Genomic DNA, 27,271 nt, shown 5'->3' on the forward strand with positions numbered 1-27,271 from the left:
ACGACTCTGAGTCTCTCTACTTTACAGCCGGACCCGGCAACGGGACACGTTGTCGCAGGGGCGGGGCCTGGGTGCCCGGTCACGCCCCCAAGGGCGGACGCGCCCTCTCATTGGCTCGCTCGCCGCTACCGCCCTCCCGCTCGCGCCTAACGCGGCGGGGGCTGTCACGTGACCCGGCGGGGGGCAGCGCGGGAGGAGGGAAGGAGGATCTCGGTGTCCGGCGGGTCGCGGGGATGCGGTGGCGGCTGCTGTGGCTGCTCAGCGCCGCTGCCGGCTGCTGCTGCTGGGGCCCCGCCGCCGGCAAGACGCTGCGGGGCGGCTTCGCCAGCGCCGCCGCCCGCCGGGAGCCGTGGCGGCCCGTGGCGCGCTTCCAGTTCCACGGTGGGTGCCCCGACGGCAGGAGAGCGGGGAAGCGGCTGTGCCGTCCCGAGACGGGGCCGATGGGGAAGGGATAGGCTGTGCCGTCCCGAGACGGGGCCGATGGGGCAGGGAGCGGCTGGGGCGCGGGGGAACCGCTGGCGGCCGGAGGGGCCGGGAGGTGGGGAACCAGGTCAGCCCCGCAGCTCTCCGTCTTTCCCTACTTTTCTCCCTCGCTACCTCCTTCCCTCTTTTCCTCCAATCTACTCCGATCCGCTGTCCGGGCAGCGCCGGAGCGGGGCCGGGGATCCCAGCCAGCAGCAGGACGCGGCCGGAGCGCGGCGGGCGGCCCCAGGCGCTGGATGCAGGAGTTGGCAGCAGCCCCGGCCTGTGGGACACGGAGGGGAGCAGGGCTATGCCTCCCTTCGTGTCCCGAAGCCTGGTGCGGAGACGCCTGGCCGAGTGTCCGGCAGAGAGAGGCTCTGTTCTCACTGCGGCACGCGTCGCTCCTTCCCTCTTGGAACTCCACCAAATGGCAGCGGTGCTTCACGTCGCTGTGCCCCATCGCTGTGTGGTCTTGGTGACACCGCGCATTAGGATGTAAAATTCTCACCTGGTTATTCCCAATGGCTTTTTTTTCTCGTGTTACTAACTCCTTGTTAGTATTGATTTCTGACTATTAGTCAGTAATTACTTAGTAATAATTCCTGACCACTATCCTGCTGAAAGAGAGTTCTAGCAGTGGTCCACTGTGCTTGCTAAAGAAGTTTTACTTTGCAGAAAGACACGTGTGTAACCATGACAAGTGCCGTGTACAGCAAGGCTGTGCTGGTCAGCGTGCTTTTCCTATATGCTCAGCAGTCCCATTGAGCTTCAGGGCAGAACAATTCTGTGGAGTGTTTCAAAATCTAACGGGATGCAGGAAAACGTGACATAAGCAAAATAGAGTTGGAGCGTGACCTTCCAGCACGGAATGGGAAATGATAGATAGGGTGGAGCTAGCTTATGAAGTGACTTGAAAGCAGTTAATTATCACTGTCCTAGAAGATAATTGTAGAAGTGTTCTAAATAGATCTGAAGGGAAAAAGTGCACTGTTTAAATCTGAGAAAAGACTGTTAAGATTCAAAGTCAGTGGTGTAGGTGTTCAGATATAATTCTATAAATTGATGTTGCGTATTTGCATAGAAACACTCCTCTTTCTGCATGAATACCAACAACTATTTTGGGTCTTAGTGAGCTTTTTTTAGAGCCTTCTGTTAGTATTTCAAAATCTTAGCTAGACTGTAGTTCATACAACACTTTACAGATCCCAGGAGATCACCTTATTTGAGGGTTTTTGCAGGACCTGTCTTGCGACTGGTTCTGATCAGGCAAACCTTCCTTATCTGAAGGTGGTAGTACTCTATTGATTCACATCTATCTGGTGCCTCCATTAGGGGTGAAAAAAAGGTTGCTCTGACAGATATAAAACCACTCAAGGCTTGCTTGAATTTGTATGGAATTCGTGCTCTTGGGGTACCAATTGATTTTTCTTGTACACTAAATTCTACCTTTCAATTTAGGATACTCTTTGGTTAAAGAAGTCTATGGCAATATATGAAGGAAATTATGAAGACAAGTTTGAGGATGTGGAGTTACTCAGACAAGATAAATTTTGTCAAATGAGCTAGTTCTAAAATGACTAAAATATTTCTGTGTGTCAAGATGCAGACTGTAGTGTCAGAAGAAGGGGGAATGGTTTCAGACTGAAAGAGAGTAGGTTTAGATTAGCTATTAGGAAAAAAATTTACTGTGAGGGAGGTGAGGCACTGGAATGGGTTGCCTGGAGATGTTGTGGACGTCCCATCCCTGGAAGTGCTTAAGGACAGGCTGGATGGGGCTTTGAGCTATCTGGCCTAGTGGAAAGTGTCCCTGTCCATGGTAGGGGTTTTGGAAACCAGGTGGTCTTTCAGGTCCCATCAGTCCAGGCCATTCTGCCATTCTATGATTCTACAGGTAGACTGACACATTAGAGCACACTTGTGAAGTTTGATTTTCTTTGCATCAGTTTGACATGTGTTATCTATACTTAAGTATTTTAGCTCTAATCCATCCATAACATCAAAGTCCATTCACTTAAGTTCTTCTAGTTTTAGACTTAAGAGCTGCCCTGTGATGCTCATAGTCATGCCACAAAGGTCATAAAGTACTAGACTTTGAACTAGTTATTGAGACTATTGAGGCACTGTCTTTAACTTAAAAAAAATAAAATTCGGGATGGGAGGGAGGAAGGGAAAGATTGTTATCTGGAAGTCTGTTTTAAAAAAGAGAGGGGTGGGAAGGCTGTTTGTAGCAGAGAGGGTTAATGACACTTGGGCTGCAGTGAAGGTTTGTTTAAGTACCATCACAGAGAATTGTGCATGCACTGGTTTCTTAATGAGATATATAGAAATTGTTTCTGAAAGACCATAAATATTTTTATTAGGAAGTAGTAGTAAAAATTTAAGAGTAATGTGAAGCTGTAGTGCAGCTACTCATAAAAAAATCTGTGCCGCGCTTTTTGCTTGTAACTGACATCAAAACAGAGTAGTTGATTTTATTTTTTAAATATCAAGGTGACCATGCTCTTCTGTGTGTCAGAATCAAGAATATAGCAGTAGCTGTGGCAAAAGCAGCTAGACTTCACCTCTTTCAAGCACAGGAATGGCAGAAGCTGGAGGACAGTATCCAAGATCACAGCTGTACAGAGAAGTTCTCTAAAGCTCAGCTGACAAGTGAGTTACTGCTTTTTTTCTCCTTACAGAGTTACTGGTGTATTTAGAACTCTGTTAAGTTATCTGTGTATTTAGAATATTCATTTCAGTGAATTTGGGCTTTGCATCAGCTAGGACTTTGGCCTTCTGCAATTAAAAACCACTACAAGGAAATAAAATTTCTTTCTTTGTATCACTTCAGAAGACTTTGCAAGTTATGTGCGCTGGAAAATGAAATCCATGACAAACAGTGGCTTTAGTGGAAACAGACAAACTTTATGACCAGTTCTAGTTCATGCTTTCACATGTTCACAACTCAGAAAGGGTACATGCTTGGCTGAAGTTTTGATTTAGTCATTCAGTACAGAGATTTTTTTTTTTAACTCCACTCAGATCTCAAATTTTCTGTAACATAGATTATCTTGGGTATATGAGAGAATTTACAAAGAGTACCATTGTACTATGAAACTGAAGAAGTAAAGAATCTGTTTGGGACAGTCAAATGTACAGTTTGAATTGTGACTTTCATTGCAGTGAAATGAAAAAAAAAATTAGAGGCAAACTGATGGAACCTGCTGCAGTTACCTCTAAACTTCTGAAGCAAATGCTTGTAAGGTGAGAGTGTGTAGCCCAAGTACAAAGTAAAAGGGTAATTTTGTACTGCAAACCTTCTATTTCACCACCTCATAATAAGTCTTTCTTTTCTGCAATAATTAATCTGTGTCATGCTGCCTTACTTTATAACTTGCCCCTATTATAACTTAATGCTGTTTCACCCTTTACTTTTGTAATTTGATACTCTTCATCGAATCTCACATTCAAGAGTTTTTAACATCTGAGCTGAGAGTTATACCAGTATAGAATATGTAGGTTGTCTTTTTGTCTCTTGTTTTCAAAGGAACATTTCTCACTTGTCAGGAGGCTCCTGTTCTCCGGTTCCATGGAAATGGCATTTTTCAAAGCGGAAAAAAACAAAAACAAAATTATATTTTCATGAGAGCACAAATCTGTCATGCTTTGATGTACAAAACAAGTTGGAAAAATTTTAATACAATATCAAAGATGAGCTAATCAGGATAAAGCTTAACTTGAGTACCCATCTAAATGTGAAAGAACAGTAAAACACAGAAGCATTGAGTTATGTAACTAGAAGACAGACTGAAATAATTTTTGCACCATTTGTTGATCGTAATGGTACTTAAAGCATAAATTTTCCTTTAAGAAATTAAATAAGTATTAGAAGCTTCATTCATATCTATTTTAAATGACTACAGCTTCTCTTTTAAATACATTTTCTTTGTGCAGTCAAAATCCCTAGAGTAACACATTGATCTCCTGTAACATTTGTCATAATGGAATCTTACACAGATGTCACTTTTAGGGATGTGGTTTCCTTACACTTCATCAGAGCTGCACAAAAGTGCTGCTGGAATAACTAGCAGTTGGTCTGTCATCCCTGACTGTCCCAGCAGTGTACTCACTGTTTTCTGCTCTGTTTAGGAGTTGCATCTCTTTGCTGATCTTGGGCAAAATCGATTACTTTTCTGCCTGTGAGTCAGTTTACAGATTTGACAGGAAACTGATTAAACACATTCTGTGTGATCCTTACTCTTGGTGCAAATAACGCAGTGTCAGAACTCAGTTGAGTGTGGGCATGGGGAGTAAAGCTGCTCCTGTCAGTCACTATTTGCCTTTCATTTGGGCTCAGCACCATATGAAATACTGGTTTGCGTGTCGTCCAAGTCTCTACCTCATGACAATTGCTGCAAAGACACATATAGTACAATTTCTTGTGGATTCTGATATTGTTCAGTTCATACCTTAAGAGAACAGAAAATAACTTCTTGTAGTTGAAACAAGTTTATTTGAATTACATAGAAGTTTTTCACAGGTAGGCTTCAAGTTAGAAATTAGTTATAAATTATGTCTACAAAATACTTAGGGAAAATGTGTTTGTATGTTTGCAGCTTTTTCATTTAAAAAGGCCTTCCACAAAAGAAACGTGTTTTGTGGGGTTTTTATGAAATTTTTCTTTTTCTTCATCCTTAGCCATTGTAATCTTTAACTGTTAAGGTGAATTCATCTGATACTGTTATTTCTCCTTCAGAGAGATGGTTGAGCTGATTAGCACTCAAGTTCGGAAGACAATGTAACAATGCTAACAATTCTTGCAGTTTCAGCCAAACATAGCCACAGGTTTCATTTGCATCAAGTGTTTGTTTTGAAGAGACTGTGCTTGGTTAACTGTTGTTTTTAGGCAAAAATAGTGGTAAGATAGTGAGCAGATGATACATGAGTATCTTACATAGTTGTTTTTAAATGTAATCTGATTTGAAATATGCATTTTGATTACATAATGGTTTCAGCCCTTAACTGTCAATTGAAATTCAGTATGCTACAGTTTGGGGAAGGTCCTGTGAAATAATACTGATTTGCACCTTTAAAGCATGCATGCTATTGTTTACTGAGCTCACATGCTCAGTAAACAAACATGTTCCTGTTTGGTGCTCTAAATCTCTTTGAAAACAGAGTGAAATAAATTTCACAAAGGTATTTTTCATGCTGCAGAAGTACCTGGTGGGTAGTACAGAATAGCTAATCATCTCAATACTGAACTAAAGGATGGAAATGTGCTAAGCAGAGGAAACACAGTTTGCACTTTCTGGCTTCTGGAAGAAAGGAGCCCTCCCAGCAGAGCTAAGAGCTGAGAGGTGGGATGCAGTGTCCTCACCAACCCTTGCCTGCACCTGTTTGAAAACAAAAGATGAAGTTGAACGTCTGGTCTCTGGTGTTACGAATAGCTTTCAAAACTAAGTCTGTTTTCTGCTGTGTACAGTTTATAACCTGTTTATGATGCTGTGGATTTAAGTTTTATCGTCATGCAAAGATGTGTTTTCTAAAACCAAACAAATCAAGTATTTACTCCTATTTTTGTTTTTTCTTTTGTTTTGTTTTGTTTTCTTCTAAAGTGACTGTGAACCACACAGAGCAAAATCTGACAGTGTCCCAGATTCCTTATCCGGAAACATGGTATGTGTTTTATGTAGACAAGTTTACCTGCGAGGAGAATTATTCTGAATCCGAGGATATTCAGTTTGAAATGGTCTTACTAAACCCAGATGCAGAAGGGAATCCATTAGATCACTTTAGCGCAGGGGAATCTGGTAAGATTTTTTTCCTTAAAATTAGATTTGTAAGTTAAGGATCTGATTACTCACATCAGTGCTTACTGTGCTTGGAAAAGTATGGGGAATGGATAGCAGAGCCTCTTATATTTCATATTCTGTTTTCGTACAAAGAGTAAACTTGAGTTCATTTCCTGTCATCACAGAAAAATCCTTTCCTTTGCCTAGACGGACTTTCCAAAACTTGCCTAACTAGAAGTGTAGATGCCCAAGGAAAGTCAGTGTTAAAATCTTTGCTGATAGGTATTTTGAACATGTTGAAATTGTAATCTTCCACTTGAATGTGGACTTAATACCTGATTTTAATTAATTAGTGAAATTCCTTAGCTGTGTGAAACTTGATTCTGTGCAACACGCGTACATGCACAATAAAACATTTTGCCAGTACAATTTCAGTTCAATGCTTAGATCTTTATAAGTGCCTTAGTCACAGGCTGTAGATTAGGTTTGTCAGGCCGGATTTTGTCATAATTAGGAAATGTAATTTTAAGTCTTTAAACATCCAAAGAAAAATATCAAGACATTTTAAGAAACGCCTACATAAAATTGTATGCTTTGGACAATCCAGCCTAATGTGTTCTTTGTTGCAATGAGTAGCATCACTGCTCTGGGAGGCCTCATCAGCATGTCACTGACCTGGGTCTGTTATGAGGGAAGGGGCCTGTAGGCTTAGTCTGCCTTCCTACAAAGAGTGGACCTACATACCCAGGGTGAGCCTAATTGCTGTGCCCAGAATCAAATGCCCTGCTGTCACTCTTGGTCTCAAAAGGATGTAGAGGGAACAAAGGCAGCTCACTTTTTGAAAGGAAGGAAATACTCACTGGAACATTTAGCAGAATCTGCAAGAAAGTAACACGTTAATAATCTGGATTTCAAGGTTCATGATCAGACTTAATCTCTCTCTTTAACTTTATGCTACAAATTGTCAGCTTTTGTTTGGTGAATTTGGTCTTCAAAAGTGAATTCTAGGTTAATGTACTTACTGTCAAAGAGGAGTAATAGCTAAAGGAGTAATTGCTAAATCAAGGGGCAAAGCAGCTACAAGGCATCATATGGCCCACTGCAGAGGTGTAGAGACCTAGAGGCATCTTGGTTCTGTATTGATTTTGTAGGAAGACTGAGTACTTGGAAGCAGAACTCTGAACAGCTGACATGCTGGGTAAGGAGGTGTGTAAATGTGCTGGATGCATGTACTTAGATCTAACAAGTAGGAAGCGAGGTGAGCTGTACATGCCATGTCTTCCAGAGTTGCAGAGGAACACCTCTGTTGATTCAGAATTAAAACCTGCATTATTGCCATGAATCCTGAAGTTACATGCACTGGTCTGCTTTCAAAGAGCTGAGGAGAATTTCGTCTCTCTCTCATTCTCTCTCCTTTTTAATTTGATGTTTAATGCATCTTTGGGAAATAGTCTTTGCCATTTTTCCATAGAAACTTAGAACGAGAGGGTATCAGAGAGAAGATCCCGCTTCATTTCTTGCATCTTTCGTGCGGGCAACTAATAATTACATAGTTACAGAAGGTTTTAGTTAGGTCATCCTTCACTTGAGTTACTTTAAGGCTGTGGCCTGGCACAGGACATCTCAAACATTAAATTAATAATAAGGAGAGCATAGGAAAGAACTTGAGGCTCTCACCTTGTGATTAAGATGTTTGCCTTGAGAGATGAGGAGGCCTGACTTCTGATCCCTGGCAAGTAATGTTATTTTGTATGGTAGGGGTCTTCTACATAAGGTACGGTGTCAGTGGAATCTAGGATTTCTAAAGGCAGCTGAACAGGTAGACAGTGTTTTAAAGAGCTTTGAAGTTAGGTATTTCAAATAATGTTTTATTTTGTCTGTCAACTAGGTTCCTTGAAAGTCAGGAAACTTAGAGAAAACAGGTTGAAAATTACACTTTTCTGTATTTTTTATAGTTGGTTTTTAGTGCAGCTTTCTCCTAAACCCTTTTGGTCTCAAACCAATAATCTACACTCTGTCTGTGGTTGGAAGGAACTTTCTGTCATAAATTTGCTTAGTGTTTGTTAAAAGCTAGTTGATTTTCCTAAAGAGTTTTCTAAGGGATCTCACTCATTGTGGTGAGAAATAACTCTATCAAAGTCCTTGCTAACTTCAGTGGCTATCTTTTGAAGCAGAAAGAAAGAAGAAAGATTTGATCTGAACCACATATTTTTGTCATTCATAAATCATGCTTTTGTATCAGTGTACAAGACAAGCAGAGTGGCATGGAATTTTTTAAGACTCTTTATTACCTTACACTCTTTTTTCTCCCATTTTGCTGTGTGTATGTCCAAAATGCTTAATTTCAGTTGTAGAAGATAATGCTAGCTACTATTCAGAACTCATCCAGTTCTAATGTTTTTCAGCTCAGCTATTGAAATGTGTATACTTGCTCTTCCCAGTCTCTGGGTGGAGCTGGCTGGAAGCTTTTTAACAGAGTTATTTTGCTGCTGGAGAGAAAGCATTTTTTAGAATCTGATTCTGTGGGCACCAGTAGATTTCAAGGAAGGTTGGAGAAAGAAAACGTAAAGTTTTCTGTGAAAAATGTTTGTTTACTCGTTTTTGCTTATATCTCACTGGCTTTGACCCTTTGGGAGCTCCTGATGGGTTGCAAAGCTTATGGACAAGAGAAAAGATTTCCATGATCGAGGTCTTAAGGGGAGCTTAACTTAAAAGACTACTTACTGCCAGACTGAAAATTAGAGGACTTCTGTTTTATAAATAAGCTAAAAAAACTTTGGGATTTTTTTTAAGACAAGTGCAAAAACCCACATGCTAAGAACTAATTACCGTTTTCTGTGCTACTTTTCTTTATCTATGAGTTTCCGGACTTTATCAACTGTGCTTCTTGAGCTGCTTTATGCAGAGGAAGAGTGACACCCAGTGGTTAAAAAGATTAAATAGAAGTCTGTTCTGGGTTTCTCTCACCTCAGATTGTGCCTTTACAAAATGAAACAAAGAAACAAAGGGAGCTAAAATTAGTCCTTTAATAAATATATTTCTGACTGATCAAACGGGCTACAATTATTTTGTGTATATCAAGGAACTGTGTGCCACTTTACACTAGTTTGGTAATTGCTGCAAACCTCTGCTCAGAAAAGGTATTGTTGAATAAAAAAATATTTTGTCAGATCAAATAATAATTGGTTCTCTGATAAAGTTCATCGATTTTCTTGGATAAAATTTACTAGAATTTAGACATTTTGTCTGTACTACCATTTTTGGGTAACAGTTGCTAGGTATTGCCCAATGATTATATTAAAAAACCCCGCTGTTTTGTTTTAGTTATTTGCTGCTAGTAGCAATGTTTCTTCATAAAAACCAAGCTGTATTTCTTTTTTTTCCACAGGATTACATGAATTCTTTTTCCTGCTTGTCCTAGCATACTTCTTAAGTGCTTGCATATATGCACAATCCCTATGGCAAACAATTAGGAAGCGTGGACCTATGCATGGTGTATTAAAGGTGTTGACAATTGCATTACTGTTGCAGGCTGGTTCAGCTTTTGCCAACTACCTGCATTTCTCAAGGTACCTTTGCTCCTTTTTTGCTTTCAGTCTTTAGATTTGAAGAACAATGTGTTGTAAAGATCAGTACATGATTTTGCCTGGGATGGATTGCAGCAAAACATGGGACTGACCTTTGAATTGCATCATTGCCTAAATGTACTTCTAAGAGAGAAGACCCATTTAAGACACACCTACTTAAAAATACAATCTTTTTATTTTTTCAGTTATTCTAGAGATGGGATAGGCGCTCCTTTTATGGGAAGTCTGGCAGAATGTGAGTATGCTTATGTCCTGTTTCTTACATATTCCTACCCGTGAATCTGTATAATACATTAGCAAATGCTGTTGCTGAACTGTACTATGATCTTGGATCACATAATTGGATTTCTAATATAAAATACTATAAATTGCTCCTCCAGAAAAAAAAAAGGGTTTAGATGTTTACAGTAACTGTATTTGAAGTTATACAACTGTGATATTGTTTAGGATTTTTCAAAGGATTTTTTTGTCTCAAGATTCCTTGCTACAGACACTTAGACATGCCTGTCACCTGAGTAAATCTTTCAATACATTGAAGAGTTTTGTGGAGTTGGATCTAGAAAGCCAAGCTTTTTAGGAAACTTAATCATGTTTTATAGAGTTTGTCATTTCACTAACAAATTTAACAATTTTTAAATGAAAACATATTTTACAGAACATATTTTATGATTAGTGTGATACAAAAAGTGCTTATGTGAAGGTTCGATGCTAACAAAACATTTTTCTCCACTCTGTATAGATATTCTGAGTTCTCACTGGAACTAAATTCCTATTGCATCCCTTTCCAAAGTGCACTAACTTAATCATGTTCCATTCTTCAGGGTTAAGCATTGTTGTTGGGTAGTTTGGGGGTTTTTTTCTGCATTTCACATTTGAAGGATTGGGGGTTCTTTCCAAGCAAATTCCTTTTGACTGGTTTGAAGCACCCCAAGAAAGTAGTACTTTGGTAGTGCTGGGGAGTAACAGCCTATATAGAGAAGTATTTCCCTTTTAGAGCTCGTTTAGAAGGCTGCAGTTGGAATTATCAGCCTCTTGATGGCACCTGGCACCACAATAATTGCCTTTTCCTTGTTTTAACCATTTGAGCTGGCAGCTCCTTGCAACCTCTCCAGCAGCTGTATTATTAAATGCTCCTTCTCGTCTCATGAAAGTAAATGAAATGGAGAATATAGAGGTAGTCATAACTCCTCCCCAGTGTTAACTATCCAGCCAGAACTTCAGAGAGAGTAGCTGCATGTTAGATTTTTTTTTGTGTATGTGTTGTAGTCAAAAGCCCACTTTTATTTAGATAAAACAAAAGTTATAATTAATATTATTTTTGAATCAATTCAGGTTAGAAAGTTTTCCTTTCTTACTGTCTCTGAAGTTGGTGGTTTCCAAAACAGTAAAAGAGCAGAAGTAGTAGAAATGTGGAAAGCTTCAGTGGCAATTCCAGTTCTGAAGAAGGGCTCATGGCAAGTAATATAGTTTGAAGGTGGAAGGTGATACCATTTTTCCTATATGGCAACAGAAATCTGAGTTAAAATTAAATGTTAAAATTTTTATTAATCGCAGTGTGTCCAGAATATCTTTCTAAAAACCTGTTCGGGTACTATCTCCAGCAATTACTCTTTTCCTGATATGATTTAGTCTTTACCACGTATAAAGACCTGATCCTCAGTCTAATTAACCACCTAAATAATTACATAAATTACACAAGTAATGTTGGCACTCAGAAACATTGCAAGTGGTGGTGTTCTAACTTTTGGTAAGAATGAAATGTGAAAAGTCAAAGACTAATATCTGTTGAATAGTCAAAAAAGATGAATTGTGATGAAATCAGACAATTATGCTATCAGCTCGGTAACATGACTTTAACGCTGCCCCTGAATACTGTGGGATTATTGTAACCTTTAAAATTTTTCTCACCCTTGTTCCTTTTTAGCAAGGTGTATGGGATGTCAAAGATGAAAGCTGGCTGTGGATTTTTGTCTTACACAAATTTAGCTGGGAATCCACTTGAATTGTTACCACACTGAAGCAGAGCAGTATCTATATCCAAGAGATGATTGAGAGATGAGGTCTGGCTATACCTTATAGGGCAGGTTATCTTAAGGAGTGACAGAAAATAAAATGCTCCCTAGAACACACAGATTTATTAGTCATTTTTCTAGTTTGGATTTGTGACACTGGTTTGGTATGCCTTTGGTTGATGTAACAATTCTTTTTCTAGTGAGTACTGTCTCTCCAGAGGTAGCATTGGAAAATAATTCCATGATCGTTTTTTTTTTTTCCAAAATCAGTGCTGGTTCATTTTATTAAAGAATGATCAAGTTTGTATTTACTAAAAGCTCTTGACAGATCTTAAACAGTAAAGGTGTCTTAACACATTAAGAAGCATTTAAGCATATAAACTCTGAGAATACCAAGCATATCCCAGGAATTACATTTTGAAGTCTCTTGTATCCCTGTTTTGCTAGTATTGCTGAGTATCAGGGAAATATGGTAGATGATCTTCTTTTGACACACTTCCCTTGTATCCATATTAATTTCTGTATAATGGCAACATTTTCTGTGCCAGTATTTTTAGTAGATGTGGTATTTATCTTTTCTAATACACTCCGGTTGTATAAAAGTAGAGCTTAATTTTTTTTGTGACAGAAATATTATTCTTGTACCTGATAGTGTAAATGAAAATTACAAATAAAGAACAAATTTAATAGAACTAAAATACTAATGAAGTGAAAAAGAAGGCATTTCTGTGTGTAGTGCCCAATCTCTAGTTTCTGAACCAAATTTACAGTTTATATAGTGTAAGAATCAATTTTTTTTATATCTCTGCTATGCCAGTACGAGTCAGATCCCAGCACCAACTTTAAAATTGTTCATTAAGTCAAAAACTTACCAGTCTAAAGCTAACAATCACCCAGAAAGAAATTGTCAGGTTTTTCTACTGTTAGTAGTGCTGCAGCAAGGCTACAAATAAAGACTTTAATATATTCTAGCTTAAAGTTTTCTTTATTCTGATGCAGCTTCAAACACAAGTTTGAGACACTGATTAAGAATGTAACTTTATGGAGTATGTGTTAATTGCTCCCTAACAGAGGTAAAAATGGATATAACAAAATGAGGCAAAGTTACTTTGCATTTAATGAAATGAAATGCAGACAAGTTGTTGATCTAAATGAAGTTTGTGTTACGGTTATTCATTATATTTTCCCCTTTAAGTATCTCAGAGTGGAATTTGTCCTAAATATTTGTGCTTTCTTCTGGAAGCTACTACATCCTTAAGACAAAGTGCAATTAATTTAAAGTACAATGTAACTATCTGATTTTTGAACAAAAGTTCTTCAGAGCAAAGAAAGGAGTTCATTTAATCATGCTTCATATTTGCACTATGATTAACATCCATATGATTTTAGTTCTTTAGCATTTATAAGTCTGTTTATGCAGATGCACTCCTGAGCCCAGACTACTCTGACACAAGAGTGGGATTTAGAAAGATGTGGCACTGTGCCTGTGTTCTTGCAGAATTGCAGCATAACTGGGAGAAAGCTGGTGGTGATCTGTTTGGTCACTGAAAACTCCACAAAATAGCCACATTTTGTGGCAAAGCAACCTCAGCTGATCTAACTCATCAAAATTAAAAGGTGATACAGAGGCATAAGCATCCATTCGTAGTTTGTGGGTATACAGAACATTTCTCTTTGCTATAGGAAAAAAAAACCAAAACTTTTTTTGTTGTAATTTTATTCATTTTTTCCTTTGTTTTCAATAGTGTGTGACATAGTCTCACAGATACAAATGCTGTATTTATTATTGAGTCTGTGTATGGGTTGGACAATAGGCAGAATGAAGAAATCTCATGGCAGACCTCTTCAGTGGGATTCCAGTCCAACATCTACTGGCATTGCTGTAGTAGTTGTTGTTACACAGGTTTGTATTTCATATTCATTCTTACACTGAAGTGTATGGTTGCTATTAAGTATGACAGAACTGTGAACCAAATAATTTCAATATTTTAATTTTATGAGGGAGGGAGTATCAAGACTGGAAAAAAGCCCACAGCATAATGTGCACCCAGTATGTCTAATAGGTAGCACCACCTTCTCTTTACTTCAACAATTTAAGGTGTAGCTCCACAGTATGTTTTTGTCTAGCAATAAAACCACGTAAGAAGTTCTCACAGTTTTCCAAACTCCTGGTTGTGCCAATTGTTTGTAGCATTATACTGTGAACCAGATTAGTGGAACAATCTAGACTGAAAAAAATTGTAAAAAAATATTTTTTATTCATTTTGTTGATCTGATTTGTAATGTCGTCCTATAAATAGTTGTTATCAGTACAACTGAGGCGTTGTGAACTACATTATGCAGGTTGACAACCAGAAGCATGGGAGGGAAGACAAGAAAAGCTGCTGTGACAAATTCTTTGTCATGAAAAAAAGGAAATCACCACTGCCCTCCTTTTGGAAGCACTCAAATAGAATGTCTAATGGTCCTTTCAATCAATATAAGGGAATTCTTGAAAGGTTCATGTGCAGGATTGGTCTTGCAAATATACAAAATGGTCTGACACATAATTTCATTCAAATATTTTCCATTAGTATAAATTAGAAAGTTAAGTAAACCAGTAACTTAAAAGTAAATTGTAATGGAAATCATTCAGCCCTGGTGGTGCCTTTTGTAAACAAATTTTTTTAAATCACATCATAAAGACAAGAGAATCTGAAAACCATTGAGAAAGAGAAGAGCAGGGAGAAACTGGAGACAGTAATGAGGAAGAGATTATACTGAAGATTTTTGTGTCATTTGGGTAGTATCTGTAATTAGTGCTGCTTCTAAACTAAATAAGTGGACTTGTAGAACATTAAGAGTAGCTGGGAGCTGACATTTCTTGCTAATTAAGAATATAAACCAAAGGTTGTTAAGGTCAATGGGATTGTTGAGATTTAAAGATGGGTGTCAAAGTAAGGTGGAATGAGTCTATCTAGCACCAGAAGTTTTACATGCTGGTGGTAAAGAAGACTTCTAAAGTATTTAATTTCATTCATGCCTCTGTGCTTGTGCATATGTATGGGTGTGTTAGTACTCTGCCACTTGAGACTGGAAAGTTTTTTGTTGTTGTTTCCTTTTCCTATACATAGAAAAGGCACTCAGTATAATCAGCTTGGTTTTATTTTGGTTGTTACTTATGGTAAAAGTGGGGCAGGCATCATACATATCTGCTGCTTCCCCCAAGACTGGTCCATTACACATCTTTTGGCTCTTGGAGCAGCACTGGAGCATAAGCACAATGTTGTCCATCTTACTTCTCACGAGTAAGGCACAGCTCTACCACATCTCCTCCTGGTACCATTGGGAATGTCAGGTTCAGCAGGAATCTTGTAGGAACAGAAAATTGATATTGGAATATATCATTGCCTGGGTGGTTTTGCACCCCCATATCAGTGTCTGCTGTATCCAGCAAAAGTTCCCTCACACCAAGAGTATCCCTGCCCTTCTGGAGAGGATATTTTCCACCTCATGGTTCAGTACGAAATACACCTTCTGCCGGATTTGTTCTCCTGAATAGAGAGTGCAGGTGTTGAGCTCAGGGGAGCAGGATTTAGACTGTATCACCTCTATTGAAGGTGGTGAGTTCAAGAGTTCATCTGTGGATTAGTCAGTTGTTCGCTGGTCTGTCTAGATTGACATGGGTGTTTGACCTGCTGTAATCAATCAGTGGGCACTTTTAATGGCTAAAAACCTAGAATAACCTTCTTCCTGTTCTGATCTTTCCCAGAGTTTCTTATGGGAGAGCCATCTTCCTCCTGTGCCAGAGATTGGATAGACTTGATGTGGATAATCAGAGATGTTCTGAGGACTTGCTGTAGGGGCTGCTGGAAACCATGTGCGTTACCCTAATGCAGCAGATAGCAATTGCACCATGTTAGTTTTATTGACATTCTCCTGTACCTGTCCTCATCTCATTTTCAGGGAAGTAAAGAAAGTGGACAGCCTGAGAAAACGTGTTACTCTTAAATGCAGTTTTGACTGGCAAACTGTCTTAGCCTGTTTGCCTACTACTAGTTCAGATTACTCAGCAAATTTTTAGTGGTTTTTCTCCTCTTTGTACTGATGCTATGGATTTTTTCTTTTTGTTTTTGCACAAGCACTAGCAATTTCTTGGGCTATGTTTATGGGTTACCTTCAGTGTAGGGTGGACAGATCCTTCTGGTCAGCCAATGTCTTGTAGTCTTCACAGCTGCAGAGAGGTAACATCTCAAAAGAGGGACAAGTCTGCCATTTAACATCTCCCTTGCCTTAACTTGTTCTTTATTTCAGCCACAGAACAAAAGATTCCCAGGCTGCTGTGCATTCATTAGAAATTCCACTTTCTGCTGCTGAGGCACAAACCTTGTGCAGAACTTTATTGATGGCAGGCCCTTCCCATCACATAGACCTGACCAGTTTCAGCTTTCAGGGCTGACCAGACTGGAGGCAGTGATTCTGGAAAGATAGCTGATTGCTCTGAACCTGATCAAAATGACATAGAATCTTACTGCGTTAGACATCGTCCTACACATGGGTTCTTAGGTGTGCTCAGAATGAGCTCTACCTCTGGCCTTAGATCTAAACCCTTTTTTGCTGTACTGGCATTGTGTGACATCAGATACCTGAGAACTAGACATGGTTAGAAGCAGCTTGTTTGCCTTGCTGCTACTTCTAATTTCTGTTTTGCTTCCCCCTTCCCCTTGCCTCTCAGGGGTGATCTGTCCCATGAGAACCTGTCTTTGCTGGAGATTGATATGTTATCTTCGCTTGTCATAAATTCAGTGTAGGCATAGTGAAGGGAAGGAGGAGTTCTACCATAATTGTTTCCTCATGACATAAAGGAAGAGTGTCTGGTTCTTCTTCATATGGATGTGGAGGTTCAGCTTGTATATCTGGAACATCAGGATGATATCCATGGCCATCATTCCTCTAGTATTTGAAGAGGAAGGCCAGTACTGGACAGTGGTTGGTGTCCACTGTGAGCCAGCATAGGTCAGGTTTATGTACAGGTAAAGTCAGGAATTTTGAACAGTGTATTATGTAAACAAGGAGATGGTCATTCTGTTTCACCTTATGAAGAAGCAGTTGGACATAGCTAGTGTGAGTCACGTCTTTAGCTACCTCTCTCATCAAGTTCTTTTGTCTGCAAACTAAGCACAGTTGTTCTTCTGGATAACAATTAGAATTGTCCCCCCCAATTTCTTCTCAGAGCTCAAACATAGTTCTGCTCACTGCCAACAAAAGATGTCTCTGATGTCTACTTCAGCAGGTTGATGTCTGGTGTTTTTCAGTTTGTTCCTGATGTTGCAGCTAAGTGAGCTGATACTTGCCTTTCTGTGGTCAAGGTAAGGGACTTCAGAGTTCCTTGACCTTGATTTCTCAACCAAATTTTAATTTTTTTTTTTATTTCACAAGTAAAGGGATTTAAACTTCACCATCGTGCTTGTCTATGAAAGCTCTTCTTCATTGAGAACAGATTGCCTAATCCATTTTTACCTAGAAACACTCAATCTCACAGATTTCTCTTTTATTGGATCCTGCTGTTCCCAGATGAGTGAGAATAGCCCCAGCTCACAGTAAGGGCAATGATACCTTCACCTTGTCCGTGTTAACACTGTGTTGCCCCGACAGTTCCATCTCTGCCTCTAACACCTCTGCCTTCTGCTTATTTTGGAATATCTAATGAACCTGAAGGAAACTGGACTTCTTGTGATCTCACATTCCTGTCACCACAGCCTTTGATCAACTGATGTTGTGTTGTTTACACTCTTTAAAGGGCTAGTCCAGGACATACTCTGCTGTCAGACACTATTATCCTATGTGGATTTGGGCTTTGTTCTCATGATTCCTTTACTCCAGGTCTTTGTCATCTTCTCATGAAAGTGGCTTCCTTTGCTGTTACTCTTGGTGTAGACTAAGGAAAATTTAGGCCTTCATGAGCTCTGGTTTTTAAGGTAAGGTAGATCCCAGGGATATTTTCTTCTTAGAGCAGTATCACACTTCTATCTCCATCAGCCTATATGGCTTCGCCCCAGAAGCTTGCTTGAGTCAGGAAGATTCTATATATAGGTTCAGGGGTCTTTCATTTTCTCAAGCAGAATATGTACAGTCCAGGTAAGTTAAATACTTTTGCTGTTCCCAAATGTAAATATCAAAAAGGAAAATGCTCACAAGACTGCAGTGGTTCTGTAACTGGTAGAACCCTTGTTTGTTGTCTGAGCATGTTCTAACTGGACTGAAATAACTTCTGTGATAGGAATTCATCAATTTCATGCCAAAACTAGTGCTGTAGACACAATGTTACCAAGCACTGTGCTGTATCTCAGGGATTCAGGAGCAGTTTAGTCTTAGTCCTTGACAGAATTCTCAGTCAAGTAATTTGATCATTTGAAGATGTTTGCTTGAAATTACTCAGTTTCCGAGCATTATGGTGAGAGCATTTAAAGCCTGTTGGTCAGATTGTTTGCTAGTAATCCGTGATGTTGAAGACGCGCATAATTTACATCTGTCCCTCTCCCATCCTTCCATTTTCCATCCACGTAGTTCAGGAGTGACTGAAATGACAGCAGCTGTGAAATGACAGGGCTGTGTTCCCCCTAGGTAAGGGAGGGGGAAAGTACAAGAGTACTCTCTGAGGATACTCTGAGCAAAAATTATTTGAATACTCGACTGATGACACTCAAGGACACCCATCTTTGGAAGGCACAGGTGGATTACACATTTTTAAGAAGTTAGTATTAGTAACCTTTTTGTCTTTATGTAGTGAGAAAGCCTTTGAATGTGTTCAGAAAGGAATCTGACTAATTTATATTTCTAAATTGAGCCATACAATGTCTGCTTCTGAAGGCCTTCAGAGCTACTTCACTCATAAATCAAATTTGCCTACCTTTCTTCAGAAAACCTGCTTTATTATGCACCTGAAGCCTCAGTGCAAGTTAGATATGTGCACTAGGTGGACTGGATTCCAGTGTATATTCAAGTTCTGAAATGCCATTCAGCTGCTACATGATGCTCAGAGAGTCTAAACTTTATGTGTATTCTAATTTATAATGTTAGCATTCCCAAAGTCTTGAAAAGGTGTTCTTCAGCAAGACACATTTTTTTATGCAACTGGTTGGCGCCTGCCTTCTTCACAACTAAGATTCAGAAACTAGGCACTTGTTAGTCTATTTTTCCTTGGAGAATATCAATATTGTTTCTCACAGTGTTCCTACGAAATTGGATTCTGCAGCAGACAGATACAACACTGGGAGTTAAGGAGGGGCTTCCTATCTTATATGTAGTTGTCTGTTGGCTAGAGTGTTTGGCCAGATGTTGGAATGGCATTTGGAACCTGTGACACTCCCTTTCCTAGACCCTAGGAGGTTGCTGAGCCAGGTGCTTGCAGAGTCAGGCTCGCTCACAGTTTCTGACCTAGCTGCTGTTGAATTCTTTTCTCCACAATGGCACAGCTTCAATAGAAGGGGTGGAGAGTGGCCCACCCAAGAACACCCTATAGCCTGGCAGTTGCAGCACTCTCCAAGGAGGTGGGAGATGTGAATTGGATATCCTGTAGGCAAAGAAGGGAATTGTGGGAGATCCAAGTTCAACCTGGGTGAATGCTTGAGCCTTAAGGCTATTGTATAAAAGGGGCAGCAGCACCACCCTCTTACTTCCCCATCTTTGAAAAGAAAAGTGAATCTTGTTAGGATTTTGAAAGAAAAGGCGTAGTCGCCTGCCTTTGAAACAAGCTTTACAGGTTGTGGATCACAAGTGAAAGGAGACACCTCCCTGTAGCTCTGTGAAAGCGTTTCAGTGGTCTTCCTGCAGAGTAGGACGAGTGTTCAGGTGATTATTTTAGATTTTTTTCTAAGGTGCTACATGTCCTCTACCCAAATTAGAGGAAACTAACTTGTCAAGGTTTCTAAAAGTTACAGAATCCAAGAAGTGAGACTATGTTCACGCCAGTTGCAATTGGAGTAATAGGTCACACCAAAAAGCAGTTCAGACTAGAGTTTGTTGGGATTTTTTGCTTAGCATGGAAGTGGCTGACGAGTGGAGCATTACCAGATAACTTAATCTGTGATGGGAAGGTTGAGATTTAGTGTAACCTGGTTTACTGTAAGTGTACTTTGCTGTTGTTCTTTTTCAGAGCTTTTTGTTAATTTGGGAGCAGTTTGAAGATACAAATCACCACAGCTACCATTTGCACCATGGCTTGGCGAGCGGGCTGCTCATTGGCCTCAGAGTCTGCCTAGCTCTGTCACTGGCTGCTGGGCTCTACCAGATTATCACGGTGGAGAGAAGCACGCTGAAAAGGGAGTTCTATACCACCTTTGCCAAAGTATGGGTTACATCAAGCAAACTGATCCCTTCTTCTGTAAATATAATTGTGGCATGCAGTTGACTGAAGCACTAAACTCTTTTCTTGCGTAACAAAGTTAAAGTGTCTGATTTGATTACATTGCACCCTGCCATCATACTCTGAGTAGTCATTTTAATTTGACAAGGAGTATAGAGCTTTTTAAAACAGAAATCCCACCTTTCATTGTGTGGTTTTCGTTATGTTGATTGAAAATTAAACAATGGGTTCATAAAATAGACAGAAATGTAAATGTAGTTCCTGTAACTGTCATCTCTTTCTTCTAAGCTGGCATGTAGTCATTTTACAACTTACACTCATCTTCTTTTTTAGGCCTGCATTCTCTGGTTTTTGTGCCACCCATGTCTTGCAACCATTGCTGTAATATTCAGAGAATATCAAAGAGAAAAGGTATGTACAGGCAAGATAAAAGAGATGAAATTTGAATAGTAGTTGTTCTTCATGTTTAATGTTTGTTAGCAAACTCATGCTCTTAGGCTGTTAATCTTATGACCCCAAAGCAACTTGAAAAGTCTTAGTCACACAGCTCTCATTGATGCTAACGTGAGTCATATTTTACAAAGGCATACAGGGCTCGAATCATCTAAGGGTAATCATTTCTAGGTTAAGGGAGGGAGAGGGAGAGATTGTTAAGTCAAAGGAAAATGTGGAGGGGGTGTTTTGTTTTATTGTTTGCTTGTTTGCTTTTAATTAAAAACACCTTGGGGATTCTTTTAACAAAGGGAGTAGAAAGATAAATCAGTGGATTTTTTTTGTTGTTTGCTTTTTAGTCTTCATCCTTTAAAAGCTTTATGTGGCTAAATAGGTCAGAGAACCTGTAGCTGAACTGTGTTCTTTAGATCAAGAAGTCTGTCCAAATATGTTGTTTGGTTTGTAAGCTCCAAACAGTTAAAAACAAAGGTGGACTACTGAGTTTCTTGGTTGCTTAAACATACTGGGAACTGGAGAACTCCATGCATGGAGCCTGCCATGTTCAGATGGAGTGCACCACTATTCTCAGGTGCATTCTTAGGGTTTGCTGCTTTTCTTTATGCTTGTAACCGTCTGTGCATTTGTATGCAAATATATTCATAAATTGAGCTTTTATTTGTGTAGAGGATATGTAAGGGAAAGAAAAAGGTTTTATTAAATAGATATAATCAATTAAATACTGTATTTGATTTACAGAAAAAAAAAAAGGAAATCTAGGCAGAAAAAGATTTATTTCTCCAGAGTTACTAATGAAGAGATTTTTTGTTTTGCTTGATGAAAACATCCCTAGTGCAGGAGGACAGTCTCTAGAGGTGGGATCAGTAAAGTGGTATTTTTGCAGTATTTTGAGCTTACTGAAGGAAGACTACAATTGCTCTACTCTTGCATTTGAGCAAGTTTAACCATTATGTGCAGCTGCAGTTCCTACACTATGATAATTCAGCTGTGTTTGCTTCTTCAAATACACTTCAATACAATAAAGAAATGCATGATCAATAAATACCATATTTATTTAAGAAAAACATGTATTTTAAAAGACTGCCTGTACATAAACTGAAGAGTTGTGCTTTCTCAGAAACAATTGTTACACCTTTAGGCATTTGATAAATACAGCCATACACAGCTTTTACAGATTAAGAGTCTTGAACTGAAAGAGGTCTGACTAAGTGAGATTGATAAATCACTATTCTCAGCTCCATGACTGTTCTAGTGCAAAGTGTTTCTGAGCTTGCTTTTTTTTTTTTTTACCCCCACTCTGTTTGTTGTAAGAATAGAATATCTAAACATCACCTCTGCTTGTGAAACTGCATGGGTGGTGAATTGCAAGTCTGAAATTCCCCAGAACAGAGACTGCCAGAAGGGTTATGTGACTTGCCCAGGGCTATCTACTGATTTAAAAACACCCAGGTGTGAGAGTCTGATTCCTGGACTTAAGGTGCATGTTCAAATCTTTTGTAACTGCAGCAGTATTAAAAGGTTTAAAGTTAAACCTCAAGCACTCATGCTAATAGAAATTTATTGTGGCTTGTCTGGTGAGAGGTTTTTTTTGACTTACTATTTCTTTTTCTCTCTTTTCTTGTCTCTAGATTATTACCATAGGTGTTATCCTCTGTCAGTGCATCTCCATGGTTATCCTCTACAGACTTTTTCTATCTCATAGTCTATATTGGGAAGTATCTTCACTGTCATCAGTGACATTGCCACTAACAGTATCCTCTGGACATAAAAATCGACATCACTTCTGAGATGTTTAGGAAGAATACATTATGTAATAAATGTGCAATAATGACTTAAATATACAGGTATTTTTGTCACAAGTGTATGATACGTTGGTTTCACTGGAAAACTGAGTGATGATATCAGAGCACTTCACAGACGTTTGGTCCGACAAGATTCCTAGATTAATGTGTTAAAAGTATTGTGGAGTATATTAATCCATAATTTGAATAGTTTTATAGGTATTGTTTAACAAGTGGTGCTGAGCTGTATCACAGAAGAGTACAATGAATCTTTTCTCTCCCATTCACAGACACCAAAAATGCCCTTACTTCGTGTCAATACTAGGTTTGAAGGTCTTATAAAATGCAGTTCTTAAAACATCTACATGCTCAAACAAGTTTAAAATAGGCCAGTTGTGAAATTGGTGTGATGCATAACGATGAGTACAAGGGCTTTTTTATTTTCATGCTTTAGAGAAAATGCATTTTATGTATCAGTATAAAAGATGGGGAAAGAAAGGAGGGAGAATAGTCTAGAAGACATATGTGAAATGTTCACAACTGACTGCAAGAAACGTTCCTTCATCATAGGTGTAAAATAAAAGCCTTTTTTGCATCTAATGTTCATACTGGTTAAAATTCTAATGGGAATGTAAATAGGGTTAATATCTGTCTTTTAAAAAAAAAAAAAGTAAATGTAACCAAAAATTTCCAGTAATCAAGGTCTAAACTGTTTTTGAGGCTTAGAATACATACCAACATAAAGGTAATTAAAACAGCAGCCTTGCATCTTTTAAAAGAGGAAAAAAAAAAGGCAAAGAAAATGGAATGGGTGATGTGGTACTAGAATTTTAATCCTGATATAATTCATTTCTGTTACATTGAGGATTCAATCATAATTAAGCCATATACACAGATTAAATTAACAGAAGCATTTCAAATAAATGTTGGTTTCAGTCATCAACTACCCATGAATTCCTGCCCAAGGATACTTAATCAGGATTAAATTTTCTATGAATAATTGAAAAACAAAATACTCACTGGATTTGTTATAATCCATGTTGGCACTGGGTTCTAAGTAGTTGCCATCTTCCATCCATTGTAATAAAGCCATTCTATTTTGTGATGCCCTAGCCTTCAGAAAGCCAGTGTAAAATATACTTTATTGAAGTGCCTATTTATAGAGTATGATTAAATCATGCTGACTTTTTTTTTTTTCTTTCATAATAAGAACATACCTATTGCCATTGTGAGTGAAATTTTTCCTTTTGGATTTAGCTTTGTTTAGACTTCATAGGTGTGTGTTTCTGAACAAAATGGATTTTATTTTTTGGTAAATCAGTGTTTGCTTCTTCTTAACAGTGTGTATTTGATTATGTCTCTGTGAAAATGTGAAGACCAGTGTTCTAGTTTTAAAATAGCCCTAACTTCTCCATTTATGTTTCCCTCAGTTGTGAGCATAGTTGAAACATAAGTCTGTTCCATTTTAGTTTAGAGGCAAAACTAGACATTTGCCTTTGACTAAGGCAAAATGGCAACATGACAAAGTTGCTCATTAAATCATCTCCTTTCTTATTGTTTGTAATTCAGATCAAGAATGGCAGGTTGAGGCTGGAAAAGATGAGATATTATGATTTCACACAATCTTCAGAATGATTAAAAGATTAATTATTACATTCCTCTGATAACCACACAAAAATATTATTGGTTAAAACTTCAGTCTTTATTTCCCTGCTTATCTCTGTACTTTTCATCTTCTCAAGAAAAAAGCATCCTGTTTTTGATAAGTCTCCAATAGTGTAGTAAGAGTTCTATCTGTCCTCATGTATAAGACTTCAAATTCACACATAAAATAGAATTTTCTGATAGACACAAGTACTACTTTACAGTTTATGATCCATCGTGATAAAAGTTTTAATCTATGCAAAAAAACCTCTACGTGACTTTCAGAAGAGGTGCTGCATTTGTTTTATTCTCCAGAAGTACTGTCTTACTTCCTGTAGTTCTGCCTTGACTTGGTCAGTATTACGATACCATTTACCTTATTTTCACTTTTTATAAATATACCCCACAACAAGCTGTAGTTCATTAGTGTCAGCATGAAACATGAGGTGGTGTCTTCTACATCTTTCCCACGTTGCCCTCTAAGTCAACAGGTAACATTAGCTTCTTAGTTTGGCACTGGATCCAGTTACTTGAAAATAAATTTTAATTTTGCTATTAATGTAACTATAGCAATTAAGTTTCACTTTCTCAGGGTAAGTGGTACAAAGGGTCTCTTAGCAGGTGCCCAGGTCTCTTAGCACTGTAGCAGTACGTCACTATGACTGCAGTAATATTCAGTTATTGGTGCAGGATAGCTTGGAGTGGAGAGGGAGTCTTCAAGTATGACTAATGGACAGAGCTTCATACTTAACCTGTACTGTGTGTTGAAACTTACTGCCTCTGGATCATGCCTGAGGAGTGGTTCAAGTATGTAAAAGTCTCTCTCTTCTTTCTAATTTAGTGAGAACAGCTGATAAGACCTTGCTTTTTTCATGCTTATCCACACTGTTACCCATTCTATCAATTTGATTTCATAACTTCATCTTGAAAAAATAGCTTCCAGCCTTCTTCCAGTTGTCTTCAATCCATGCATCCCAACTTGAAAACTATACTTCTAAAATGTGCTTTCTGTCACCAAAAAAAAGAAAAAAATTTAGCTTGCTCTCACAAACTGGGGCTTTTGCACACATCCGCAGAACTAGTGCTGCGCCCTACATCAGGTGTGCATTAGGTGACAGCAGTGCGCAGAAGCACTCCTCCAGTGCCCCCGTAGCCCCAGTGTGTACAGGGTGCAGGTTTGTGCCTGCAGAGAGCTGCCACGCACCTGGGGAATTTTTGGGGACAGCTTCAGCAGTTCCAGGCTCCCTGACACCTCACTGCTGCAAGAAGCCGAAGCAGGGTTCCCCTGAAGGCAGTACTGTCGAGGTCAGAGGATGACATCTCATCTGAGAGTTTCTGTGCATCATGCAGTTCTGTTTTAAATAAAGTTGGGGTTACCGTGTCTGCTCATTCTATTGCCTCTGTGTTTTAGTTCTCACAAAGTATGAGTGTATTGACAAGACTGCAAACTGAAGTTGGTTGTGCTCTGACAAAATCTATGTGAGAAAGGGCATCACCTGGCCAGCCATCACCTTTTCTGCTGGCACAGATTCCAGTTTGCATCAGTTATGGTTTGTAGGTTGGGAGGGAAGATCTCAGTTCAGTAGACAAAAGGATGGGATCACCAACTTGGTCTGCAAGACCCTCCCTGCCCCCCCACAAGCTGTCGGAAAGGATCCTGCGTTGCTCCTGACCAGCAATGTGGAGTCTGGAGCAGTTCTGGGGCTCATCACAAGTCGTCTCAGCTATTCATTCCCCTTACATGTAGACTGTGTTTATTGTATATTTACTTAAAGTGCTTCAGGTAGGAAAATGAATATTTACAATTAAATATGTTAATGGAGGTGGAAAGACCTGATTGGAAAAATACCAAGTTTCTAATACATATTACAATACTAAGACCTCCCACACAAGACAAACATTTATAGCCAGATCTAAATGAATATTCCTTTCTGGTTCCTATGCCAGTGGAAAGCTGTGGAAGTATCAAAATCTTTCTGTTTGCATCTCAATCCTCTACAGAACTGGAAGAACGCTTTATTTGATTTGGCTTTAGTTTATTCTGTGCAATGTTCTGCCTCTAATTGATAGAATAAGTGTTTATGGGGCTGGCCAATGCTGATGTTAGGCTGTACCTTTTAACTCTTTGTTTGACTATGCAGTGTACAAAAAGCAGGTTCTCCTTGTAATGTCAAACATTAAAAGAGAAAGTATTAAGCCAGTTTTCAGAGAATCCTTTTCTAGCTGCACTGATCTTACCAGGCTGTGAATTTCCAGTGAACACTAAGTTCCGATTCCGGTTTTCCTTAAACCATTATTTTCTGCAAATCTATTTCCTGCCTTGCGAATTCTCTCTCCCATTGTGCTGTCTCTGCCCTCCCCTCTCCCCCTCTCTCATACATATGATTTTGAGTGTAATGGGTGTCATTTCTCTCTCTATCTCTCCATCTGTTCCCACGATCAACACTTGCAGTCCAGGCCCTGCTTTGCATGTAGTATGTGTATTCTCTTTATCCTTGGCCTGTTTTGTTTTCACGCTTTTCCTGTCTCTCCTTTGCCCTCTCTGCCATCTTTCTAGTCTCCATAGCCGTCAGAGACCTGAAGGTGTGGTTTGACTTTGCAGCTAATTTGGGCTGTGAGCTGTCAAAAATAGTGTCCCTGTTCCCCTGAGCTGACACTGGCTGTCACCTCAGAGTCTGAGTGAGGAGTCAAGGAGTAATACTGGTGAAAAATTCAGCTTTTAGCAGCAGCCAAAGAAAAAACAATTTAGTTCTCAGTGGTTGTAGCTCACCAAACCATGTTCATCAAACTTCGTTGAGTGCTGGTGCCACTGCTGGGGATGGGGTAGGAAAGGCACATTGAAGAGAGGCCAGATCCCCTTTAGAAGGGTGGCTGCAAGGTTAGTCTTTTACAAGCTGTCAGCCTTGTCCTCCATCTCTCTTCTCCATGTCTTCTGCATTTTGCATGCTAGGGAGTGGACTGTCCCTGCCCTTGACCACTGTCTTACAACAGGAGTGTGTCATTAGGGGCAGGGGGCTTCCAGCCAAGAGAAAACTGTTTGGCTGCTTTGAAGTATTTTAAATTTAACATGGTCAGTTATGGGTTTGCAGCCTTGAAAAGGAGCTGGGAGGCATCACAAGCAGCCCCCAGTTTGAGGAAGTATTTTTGAGGAGAGAAAAACCCATGAAAACAGACATGGCTGGAGTGGGTGCCATTTTTTTCAACATGATAACACTGT

General features: G+C 39.3%; 1 protein-coding gene across 1 annotated transcript; it reads left to right on the top strand.

Annotated features, from left to right (window-relative positions):
* Window positions 1-14: 14 nt before the first annotated feature.
* Window positions 15-26,250, top strand: GPR180 (G protein-coupled receptor 180). Its single transcript, XM_032100044.1, has 9 exons — window positions 15-381; window positions 2,953-3,111; window positions 6,060-6,254; window positions 9,625-9,805; window positions 10,009-10,058; window positions 13,581-13,738; window positions 19,970-20,161; window positions 20,513-20,590; window positions 22,258-26,250. Exons 1-9 carry the CDS (start codon window positions 234-236, stop codon window positions 22,414-22,416), a joined length of 1,320 nt encoding a protein of 439 aa, XP_031955935.1. The 5' UTR covers window positions 15-233; the 3' UTR covers window positions 22,417-26,250.
* Window positions 26,251-27,271: the final 1,021 nt, after the last annotated feature.

The sequence above is a fragment of the Corvus moneduloides genome, chromosome 2, assembly GCF_009650955.1.
Source record: "Corvus moneduloides isolate bCorMon1 chromosome 2, bCorMon1.pri, whole genome shotgun sequence".
Lineage (NCBI taxonomy): Eukaryota > Metazoa > Chordata > Aves > Passeriformes > Corvidae > Corvus > Corvus moneduloides.

What these genes read in the sequence shown, in the direction of transcription:
- GPR180 (XM_032100044.1), top strand. Translation starts at nt 234, where the DNA reads ATGCGGTGGCGGCTGCTGTGGCTGCTCAGCGCCGCTGCCGGCTGCTGC. An exon ending in GGCGCGCTTCCAGTTCCACG is followed by an intron (nt 382 to 2,952) that starts GTGGGTGCCCCG and finishes TTAAATATCAAG; the next exon opens with GTGACCATGCTCTTCTGTGT. An exon ending in CTCTAAAGCTCAGCTGACAA is followed by an intron (nt 3,112 to 6,059) that starts GTGAGTTACTGC and finishes TTTCTTCTAAAG; the next exon opens with TGACTGTGAACCACACAGAG.